This window comes from Lathamus discolor, chromosome 2 (genome assembly GCF_037157495.1).
Source record: "Lathamus discolor isolate bLatDis1 chromosome 2, bLatDis1.hap1, whole genome shotgun sequence".
Lineage (NCBI taxonomy): Eukaryota > Metazoa > Chordata > Aves > Psittaciformes > Psittacidae > Lathamus > Lathamus discolor.
Window position 1 is genome coordinate 56,144,158 of NC_088885.1, and position 10,996 is coordinate 56,155,153.

Here is a 10,996-nt window from a genome sequence, read left to right on the forward strand (position 1 = left end):
ACTAGTCTCTGGCAGCCATCACATTAACCTGCAGGTTCCCAACCAGAGCCAGTACATGTGCTTTTATTGTGGCTTTCAGCCCTAGACATCTGTAGAAGCAGTTAGATTTTGACCAAGAGACGTCTGGAATGTGCATCCTTGGGTTGTTTGGGAGATACCGTGCAGACGTCTTATCCCATTCTTCCCTGAAGTGTACTCTTCTATTTACAGTCACGATCCTCGGCATCTCTCTGCACTGACGGAAATAACATCTGTTAGCTCTGCCTGAGGGGAGTAAAACTTTGATCTGATGTTATAATCTGAATTCAGTGGTATATTTTGTTAACCCTCTAGCATCAGCTTTCCTCTGTGATGGTGAGGTTGTATGATACATTAGTTCATCTGTTTGGCTTTGAAGTGAGATATCCAATGGAAATTTAGTGGGTAAGAGGAGAGCATAGGCATTTCATCCTGAATTACTGGTGTGCTCTAAAACAATACCAAATTATTAATACAGGAGGTATTCTCTGAATGTTATTCCAGACTGAGCATTGTTCCAGGCCTGAACCAGTTCCTTTTGTGTTCCCATTAACTCCATGACCCTTGAGTGAGGTGGTAGTTGAACCAGATGTGTCAAATGTAGTTTTCATGTTGTTAATCTGATAAATTATAATTGAATCAGCGGTAGAATCTGTCCTCCATTTGAATTACATTGTGGCAGGATAGTTTGGAGAAATGAACACACTGCATTGCCTAGACAGTTTTGTTTCCATCTATAAAGAGTTGTTCAGTAACATCAGTGTCACTATTTGACACCTTTTCTTATGCAGATTCAATAGGTGAAAAAGGGTTTGAATCTGTCTCCACAGGAGCAAAGAAAGACTGCTTTTCAGTCTACAGATGGCTCAGCAAAAATGGTTTGAAAATAAATACAGGAGATAAGGCTTGTTATGAAACTTACCTTGAGTCCTGCTTCAAATAATTTTCTGGTTAAGATCCTTATTGAATTTGAAAAAGTCAATTCCTTACTGCATAGCAATTAGCAACATCTCAAGCCATAACAGCAAAAATGGTATCAGCATGTTAGTATTTTCAGAGTACAGTATAGTCTCAGAGCAGATTTCATGCAGTGTGGGAATGGCCTCTGTGGGATCTGTGTGGATCCCTCTCAAAGTTTTAATCACCCTGGACATAAGGCAGAGCTTTGGGAAGACTGTACACAAAGATATGGGATGATTTGATGGCATTACCTGAAAAATTCAATGAGGAGAGGAGGTGATGATTGTACTTCCCACTTGCATTTGGTTGTTCTGACGGATAATATTCTGACAGGGACAGGTCTCACCACTGGTGAATGTCAGACTAGGTCGAGTATCCCTACCTAGAACATACTCTGTTAGCTTAAGATGTGAAGCATCACCATTGTGTGTTCCTACTAAATCCTGGGATGAGGACATTCTTTCTGCAATTTTTCAATTTTTATTTTCTCAGCAAAATAAAAAAATGGAAGAATTTCACAACAGTACTCAGTTAGACACTTCCTTTGAGACTTTGCACTGAATACTGCATTAATTCAGCTTTTGGTTTTGTTTTACATTTAATTGACTTGGTCAATGAAAGGACTGAGCTGCCATACCCTTACTGACACATTCTTTCTTCAGCGACAAAAAGAATGTGGCACTCTGGCAACTCCGCTCTCTCCACCCCCTCACCAATGTCTTACTACTGTGCACACGCACTCTGAGAGAGATACTAAAAACAAATGTAAATGCTTGACACTTTGGATGCAATAGTTTAGTTCTCAGATGTGGACTGGAAGCTTGCAAACATGAGAAATGACACAGACAAGGGTGCAATTCATGCAACGAGTGACTCTGAGTGTACAGTAGGTTGACTCGCTTTAACCCAGTGAGGTCATTGGAGAGCATCATCCTGCCTTCACCTAGGTTCAGATCTTTGTCTTCTGCCATGATATGAAGACACATTTGGTGACAAATGCAGGATTGATACCTGCTTTGTATTCACTGTTGGTCATAGTCCTGGAGTGGGCAGCTGAACAGCAGCAGCTGATACAGATAAAAGATTTTTAAAAAAAGCTGCTAAATGAAATGATCTGGTCTCGGGGTCTCAGAGTCACGGAGTTCCTAACTAGAGGCCTGCCTGTATGGGAGCGTGCAAATTACCTTTGCAAATTACCTAGTAGCAACTGAGAGTGATCATTCTGGTGATACAGGGTTAACTCTTGTACCCATCTTGGGGATTCTCTACAGTCTTTTCAACACAAAGGTACTAGTTGTGACTGGGTTGCTGCTGAGGACTTTATTGCACAGAAAAAAATAGAGGAAGGATTAAGAGACTGACCTCCAAATGTGGGCACAAGCACCTCATTTCTCTTCATTTCCCATTGAGAAGATGTGATTAGTTATTCCAAATGAGTCTATCCTAATCTCTCTAAGGTTCGTTGGGTGGTAGAGGGGTGTTGGGTTACCTTTCCAATGATCTCATTAACTGACAGATGTAAAATTATTGCTTTCATTTCTAGGTGGCATGGAGCTGTTATTGACTGGAATGGCACTGAACCAATTTTGTGACTGACCTGACCTGCACTTTATTTGTAAAGACAGAAAGGAAATGACTGAATTAGCACATACCTACAGGAAATAGGACAAGATTTGTGCAGTTTAAGATGAGGAAGAATGACATGGTTTGAAGGCTGGAAGAGTTTCACCTCAGTCACCTCATGCTTCAGATATTTTCTTATAATATAAACAACACTTACGTAAATTCCTTGTCGCTGTCTTTAACATACAGCTTCTGAGAGTAGACTGTTTCCACCACAAAGTCAAGGTTACAGATGAAGCAGTGAAGTCAATGTCCCCTTGAGGTCTCTTTCTGGATCCACTCTGTATCCTGCAATTGTTTCAAAGCATCTGATGGAAGATGCTGAACCCAGATTTCTGTCAGTGTACATGCCTTCTCACCTACAAAACTCCAGTGCAAGTATAAAGTATCCAAGAATCATGTACTCACTTCTTTACCTGATAGTAATAAGTCTCCTTTTGCACTAAATGCATTGATAACCATATGGGCTTTTCAGATAAAGCCTGACATATACAAAGTTCTTGTTGTGTCATAAAATTTGCAGTAAGGATTACGGTTTTGTGTTTCCAGAATAGTAACACTATTACGTTCCTTACACTGTGTGCAATCGGTGTGTAACAGTGCCTCACACTGATGTACCTTATTTTTCTTTCTGGATGAGAGATAGCTGTATCAGTATCTTTATATTTATACCATTGTAATTACTTTATACACCAGGGTTTATTTACACCAAATAGAAAAGATCTCTGGTTTGTTTCTTCGTAAGTACAAAAAACCCCAGAAGAGCTGTTAGGTTTGAAACTTAAATGGTGCCTACCTGTGATAGATACTGTTTTTCATTATTAAATAAAGTGCATGTATTGAAATGATGTACTGTGGAGATGTATCACGAGGTACTGAATCAGCAGTTTGTATTCTGACGTGAATTCTTTAAGCAACATATTTTGGCAACACTTTGCCAAAATTGGAACAAGTTACTGAACTGAAGACTGGAAAAAATGCCTTGGAAAAACAGGGAGATAGATGATGTTTCTAGAATTATTCTAGAATTATTATTATTTTATTTCTCAAGAGACAGTCAATATTTCATGAGAGTTTAATAAAAAACTTTTGCTTTCAGATATTTATGATAGCAACTTCTTCCTAGTAAGTATGCAGTCTCCTCTGAGACCTGATAAACTAGTTGCTCTTCCTAAAATCAATTTCCAACAAAAATGCAATGTTCTACTGTGTGCAGTATGGAAATACCAAACTAGTTTTGCAAATACAGATCTTGGAGAATTAGCATTTGAGCTAGATTTGGAAACCAACCTGAATATAAGACGTAATGGAATACCAGAAAGGTTTAGGTAGCCTTTGAAAGAATACTGGTCTTCCCCTTGGCTTACCATTCATATCAAACTGCCTATATGCAGTAAAGCACCTCAGACTTTCAGTTATTTCAGTTGTACTTAATTCAGTGTAATGTAATTGGTTTAGATCAGATAGGCAAACTTTAAATTTTGTGGAATTAAGATCTGCCATTCAGCCTGTGCAGCATAGGCGGCATTGGATCTGAGCTCATTCATGACTGTACTATACGGGCATTTAGTAAACCCTTTCATCTTTGTATATATAGGGATATGTTTGTACTGTCAGCTATAGGTGGACTCAATACTGCCTTTAAGATACACTCATCATCTATACTTCAAGCTATCTTTTATCAGGAAGAGGTTGCCTCAGTGCAAGCTTCAATGTTTCTGGGAGTGGAAATCCCAAACAGTCAAAGATCCCAAATCCAAAGCCTTTGTTGCTCTTGAAATTTCTATGAACTGTAGTCCACACTTTAGTGTGATTTTTCTCACCTACCTCACAGGGCATCTATAATGTAAAATAAGATCTTTTAAAGAGTACATTTGGACAGGAAATAGTGTAGACATGAATAATGGAAGATTTTTGGAACCAGCTTTAACAGAAAATTCCTTTCTGAATTTTCCAGTCTAGTAAACCTACACCATTTAATTTAAAACATTGCTTTAAACTATGTCAGTTTGGAGATAATGTTCCACTCCCTGATAGAAGATAAGTATTCATCTGGGGAAAGAGGGAGCTGCCTTGTGACAGGCCAGATTTCATCTGACTGAAATATGTCTACAGTGCAGTTGTGTTCAGAGTTGCTGTTCTTTGTTCAGAGGAGGGGAGATATCAGGGTGTGATGTATCTTTGCGTTAGGATGAGAAGAACTATAGTCCAGACTGTAGGATGATGAGTATAAAGAGAACCCAAGAGGACTGCTCCAAATGGATTTCACCCATGAAGATGTAAGGATTTTTCAGAGTACAGAAAGAGTATAGATTAGTGAATAGAGCTTGGAAATAAATTGTGGTTTATGGCTAATCCTAGAGGGTAAATGAAGATGAGGGGAAGCCCTGAACTCTGTGCCGCTTTCTAAAACAGTGTGCAAAGAATTCCAAGGCTCCTTCATCACTGGGTATGGCGAGATTTTTGGTGAAACTTAATTCTGTGACAACCTCAGTGAGACAGATCTTTCTTGCCTGTTGTCTGTCAGTGTGTCCATGTATATTTGTTCTGCAAAGTCCACTGTTCACCTGTCATCTATTTAAGATGAACTAAGTCCATATTCACCTGTGTTGTCACTCACAAAGGAAGAAATAAAGCACTTGGACTACTTCACCAAACTACCACCTGTGTAGGAAAATTCCACCAAGCTAGAGCACTGAGAACCTCAGAACTACTAAGCTTCTTCCACCATCCTTGCTTCTGGAGCCTAAAACCAGTATCTTCTTTCACCAGGGTTCAGGGCCAGTGTCTGTACTAGGCAAGAGAGATGGCTTTTCAGATTTACTAGGGCATCCTTCCATAATGAAGAAATGTGCAGCAAGAACATTAATTTAGATCAAGTTCTTCTCAGAAATATGATAGAGCATTACCTCAGTCACTGTCTGCCTCAAGAAGAAGACTTTCATATTTGTATTCAATATAAAGCACCAGAAGTTATTTTCCTTAAGACATTTACAGGGCTGTTTTGGGTCAATCATACAAGTCAATGCATTATGTTATGTGGCAATGCAGAAACCTTTGCACAGATCCCTGTAGAATCATATCCTGTTCCAGCAGTATACATCTATTTTCTTTAATTATGTTTTCCTCTGCATTGTTTCTCATTTTCATTGCCCAATGAATGTGACTTCCTGAAATGAACAAAACAGCAACTGTTTGACAACTGAGCATTAAAAGACACCTATGACACTGACACTTGATCTGCACGATGTCTTAATTTCATTCTCTTTTTTTCTGTTGCATAAAGAAATACACCCTTTGCTGAACATTGACCCCTTAGATAACAACAGACATGACATATTGTGTATGTAGATGAATATGTGAACAGAGGTACTATTTTGGTAAGGTGTCATGTACAAAATGTATATTTAACGTTGTCTGGTACAGAATGTCCCACACAAAATAAAACAGTTAAAGCAATGGTAATAGTAAAAGCCCAGATTTCCTCCTCTTTTCTTTTTTTTTTTTCTTTTTTTTTTTAATAATTCATTTGTTAGTAGAAAATCATCAGGTAGATTAGATATAAATATTTCATGGCCCTCATCAGGTCAGTGGAATAATAAGTTAGGTCTACTTTTCTGTGAAAAGAACCATAGTGTAGTCGGAGTGGGAAAAAGTAGCCCATACTGACCTCGGTGGTGTTGCACCTAGGTGAATGCAGATGCTTAAACCCACTAGCCTGAAGCTAATTTAAACTGTGAGAGACTATCTGACTCCATGTACACAAGTCTAATGTGTTCTGACTGAAGCCTACCCGAACAGTAGTGAAAACTGTAAAGATCTCATTTCTTCTTTGGTCTATGAGTTGCATCATCCTGGTCAAAATCAGAGCAGAGGAAGCCATGTGGCAGAATTTTACTGGGAGTCTGGGCAGGATGGCTATGTGCATACACTGAGTAGGTTTCTTATCCATCTGCAGGTCTTCTCTACAGCAGAAAAAAAAAAAAAAAAAAACATTATACCAGCAAACACTTGTAAAAAAACATCATTGTGCATAAAACTCAGACTCAGTTTGATGAACCTGCTGGTGTTTGTTTTTCTACATATCTGCCCTTGTCAAATCTGAGAAAACTTCGAGGTAGGATAACTGTTGTCATGAGTGAGTCTCTTCTGTCACCATGTGTTTTGTTGCCAGTTAGAGCAAAAATGACAACTTGAGTCTCTTGTTTCCAAGTCTTCACTGTTCTGAGGCAGATTTCTTTTTAGTTTTTGTTCCTGATATATCTAATGGACTAATCTAAAGTGACAGGAAATGGTCACTTTAGAAATCAGAGGAAAACTGAAGAGCTTGGGAAAATGACAGAGCCATAAACCAGGTTCTTTAGAAGCGATAAGTTGTTTAGGGGCACTAAAGATCCAGTCGCTGAAACTAAAGTACTTGAAGAAGGCACTATGTTCTGGTGGTGGCTCCATTAAACCACAAGCACCTCAAATCACTGGTTGTTTCTGAAAATTATGGTACCCTTTTTTAAAGGAGTAGAATAGTCCTTCAGTGTGCTACATGATTTTGGGTATGATTACAAAAACATAATGTGATAGAAATTATAGGTTTACATTATTTTGGTAACCCTGTCTCATTTTCCAGTCCCAGGGTAATTTTACTGTGGAGCAATTGCTAAATAATAATTCAAGACTGAAATATATGAAACAGAATCATAGAATCATAGAATAGTTACGGTTGGAAAGGACCTCAAGATCATCTAGTTCCAATCCCTCTACCATAGGCAGGGACACCTCACACTAAACCATCCCACCCAAGGCCACATCCAACCTGGCCTTGAACACTGCCAGGGATGGAGCACTCACAACCTCCCTGGGCAACCCATTCCAGTGCCTCACCACCCTAACAGGAATGAACTGCCTCCTTATAGCCAATCTAAACTTCCCCTGTTTAGGTTTTAACCCATTACCCCTTGTCCTGTCACTACAGTCCCTGATGAAGAGTCCCTCCCCAGCATCCCTATAGGCCCCCTTCAGGTACTGGAAGGCTGCTATGAGGTCTCCATGCAGCCTTCTCTTCTCGAGGCTGAAAAGCCCCAACTTCCTCAGCCTGTCTTCATACAGGAGGTGCTCCAGTCCCCTGATCATCCTTGTGGCCCTCCTCTGGACTTGTTCCAGCAGTTCCATGTCCTTTTTATGTTGAGGACCCCAGAACTGCACACAATACTCCAGGTGAGGTCTCACAAGAGCGAAGTAGAGGGGCAGGATCACCTCCTTCGACCTGCTGGTCACACTCCTTTTGATGCAGCCCAGGATACGGTTGGCTTTCTGGGCTGCGAGCGCACACTGAAGCCGGCTCATGTTCATTTTCTCATTGACCAGCACCCCCAAGTCCTTCTCCGCAGGGCCGCTCTGAATCTCTTCTTTGCCCAACCTGTAGCTGTGCCTGGGATTGCTCCAACCCAGGTGTAATAATATGAATTACTTCATATTGACCATATCTTGCATATGGACAGTCATTTTTGAGTAGGTGATAAAAAGTAAAGTTTGTCTGGTAATAATCTGTCTTTTCTGTTTGTGTTTGCAGAAATGTAAAACTTAAGAATCAAGCACCAAAGTCTTCATGGCTGATATCACTGCAGTGATAGGACAAGGGGTAACGGGCTAAAACTTAAGGAGGAGAAGTTTAGATTGGATATAAAGAAGAAATTTGCTGTTAGGGTGGTGAGGCACTGGAATCAGTTGCCCAGGGAAGTTGTGAATGCTCCATCCCTGGCGGTGTTCAAAGCCAGGTCGGACAGAGCCTTGGGTGACATGGTTTAGTGTGAGGTGTCCCTGCCCATGGCAGGGGGGTTGGAACTAGATGATCTTGAGGTCCTTTCCAACCCTAACTATTCTATGATTCTATGATGTGCTTTATTTTATTTTTCTGTTTGTTAGTAAGATCACATAGGAAACAGTTTTTTTCACAGAAAGAAAACAATTGCTCCTGCATGTCTGTATGATCCAGGACTCAGTCTACAGCATAACCTAAGGAAAACTCATTCCATTAAGAACACTTTGTATACACTAGCGCTCTTCATTTGTTTTCATTGGCTAGAAGATAATAAACCTAACATTAGCCCTGAAATAAGGAAGCATTTTCTCTTCAGCAGCTTTGTTTATAAAGCTAGAGAAGGAAAAAGGGCATTTTCAATCAGATATTTTATTTGACATTTCAACCAGGGTGGGGAGAGATTGTCGCTACAGTGGAAAGCAATCACCTTTTGTGATGTCCCTCATTAACAAAGCTTGTTGACTATATCAACATGGAAACAAGCAATGATTCTAAAAAGAAAAACTCTCAAGTATGCAAAATTACTTTTTCTAGGATAAGTACCAGTAGTCTAAGATTTCAAGTTTTATTTTTTATGGGTTTTTTAAATTTTTCTTTTTCTTGAAGGAACTACAACAGCTGACACTTCATGGAAGTTCTGTTTAAAGGCACAATTCATAAGAGTCATTTTATTGGGGCTTTTGCTAGACCCTCTAATTAGAGTGCTGCTTCTTTGGTCTCTGGCTCCTGGCATCAAGGTGAGTTTCAGCTATTGTGTGATTTCCATGACCCTGTACACATTACATGCTATTCAAAGCCTATTTAAGAAACCTGAGACCATTTGTGAAAAAACAGAGAATAATGAGATGGCTGTAGGTGGCTTGAGATGAGGTGGTCATCTGCAAATGCTAGATTCAGATACTCAGAGACGGTAAAATGAAGCAGTACTGTGACATTAATGCAGCTCTGAAGCTGAACTTATAAACCCTCATTCTTTTATGGAGTTTGATTAAGATGCAACAAGGCTAATGGGTTCAGATGCAACACATTTTGGTTTTGCAGCTGCTTCGTGCATTGCTTACTAGGAGATGTTATGCAACACATTTTGGTTTTGCAGCTGCTTCGTGCATTGCTTACTAGGAGATGTTTGCAACACAACCTGTTTGCTTGATGTATCAATGCCTATAAAGGCATTGGAAAGTAGTGAGCATCCACAATCCCAAAATAAAGGTCTTTCATGTGTCTGAAAGTGGTCGTCTCAAATCAAAAGCTTCTCACATTGTCAAGTAGTTTTGGCAATAGTTATTCTGCTCATTTGGCTTCCTGCTGTAGGAAGTTCAGTCTCATCTGTGACTCTCGGACAGTCTCATCTAATCTAGTCAGAGGTGTCTACGGGGCAGATATCTCCATGTAAATCAGTGACAGGTCTATCTTCAAGTTATGTGGGCATGAGCCTTATAACCTGTTTTACATGCCTGCTAAGTCAATTGCATTTTTCATTTCCCTGCCAGCTGCTGTGTGGATCTCCCATGATTATACTGACTATCGGGAGGCTAGGATGAACAGTTCAAATGAATCCTACTGTGTGTGAATGATGAAGCTGGAAAAGAAGAATGTATTTATAGACCCATATACTTGACAAAAGATGTGAATGAGATAATAGATTAGAGATTCTTCCTGGCTGTTGTATCATTCTTACCTCTGTCTTCCACTCACAGGTGTCAGCTGTAACATAGAGTAACATCTATGTTTCTCTCTTTCTATTTCTACTTCTCTATTTCCCACTTTGTGAAAGAACTCAGTATTGAGCAGCAGGAATTTGCCAGTGTTTGGAGAAGGAGCTGCTAATAAAATTTGGTTGCTCATGTGGGCACAACAGAAGGCATATCAGAGTTGAGACCTGGAAGGTGTCCTGGACATGAGATTTTGTAAGTAAGTGTCGATTACTTGTATAGCAGCACTAGGACTCTGTCACAATCCTAAATCCTGATAAAACGCCCAAGCTATTGGTACCTTGTGTGGGTGTTCTGCTTATTTTCTTATCATTATCTTATCATTTGGCAAGGACTTCCAAATTAATCTAAGAAATATTCTGGGCATTTTTAAAAATAATCTGCGCACTGGAATTCAGCAAACATTTATTAATTGACAAAACACTAGCAAAGAATGTGTAACCAAAAAAAAGAATAAAACTTTCACCTCCTCTCTGTATAACACACTAAGAACATGAGGTTAAAAGTTACGTTCCACAAACATACCTTTTGCTGAGATGCACTTGGTTTGCTAAGTGTTGTGGATATGAGCCAAAGTCTCCAGACCTTGAGTTCTGCATCATTGTTGCAGGGAGCATGGAAAAATATAGCTTTGTGACTAAGGGAAGGGAGTGGTCCACTGATCTCCACCTGTGCAGATCTGAGTAGCACAATTCCCCTGAGGACGTTGGGGCTTCTGCAAGGTTATTTCCAAAGAGAAGTAAAAACCTCAGCTGAAGATCAGAATTACTGAGGAGCCACTCAGTGAGCTGGTGCGTATGACAGGGGTCACGTTACTGAAGTCTTGGTAAGGAATAAATCTTAAAGCATAAAAATGGTGTCATCATAA

At 39.8% G+C, this 10,996-nt stretch overlaps 1 protein-coding gene across 3 annotated transcripts in view; it reads left to right on the forward strand.

Moving 5' to 3' along the window:
* Nucleotides 1–5,833, forward strand: part of MINDY4 (MINDY lysine 48 deubiquitinase 4) — a 73,776-nt gene extending 67,943 nt beyond the window's left edge. For all 3 annotated transcript variants that reach the window (XM_065666900.1, XM_065666903.1, XM_065666902.1), the window contains one exon: nt 2,522–5,833. In XM_065666900.1, the coding sequence (XP_065522972.1) occupies nt 2,522–2,570 (49 nt within the window). In that variant the 3' untranslated portion in view covers nt 2,571–5,833. The remainder of the gene's footprint in view (nt 1–2,521) is intronic.
* The last annotated feature ends 5,163 nt before the right edge of the window (nt 5,834–10,996 follow it).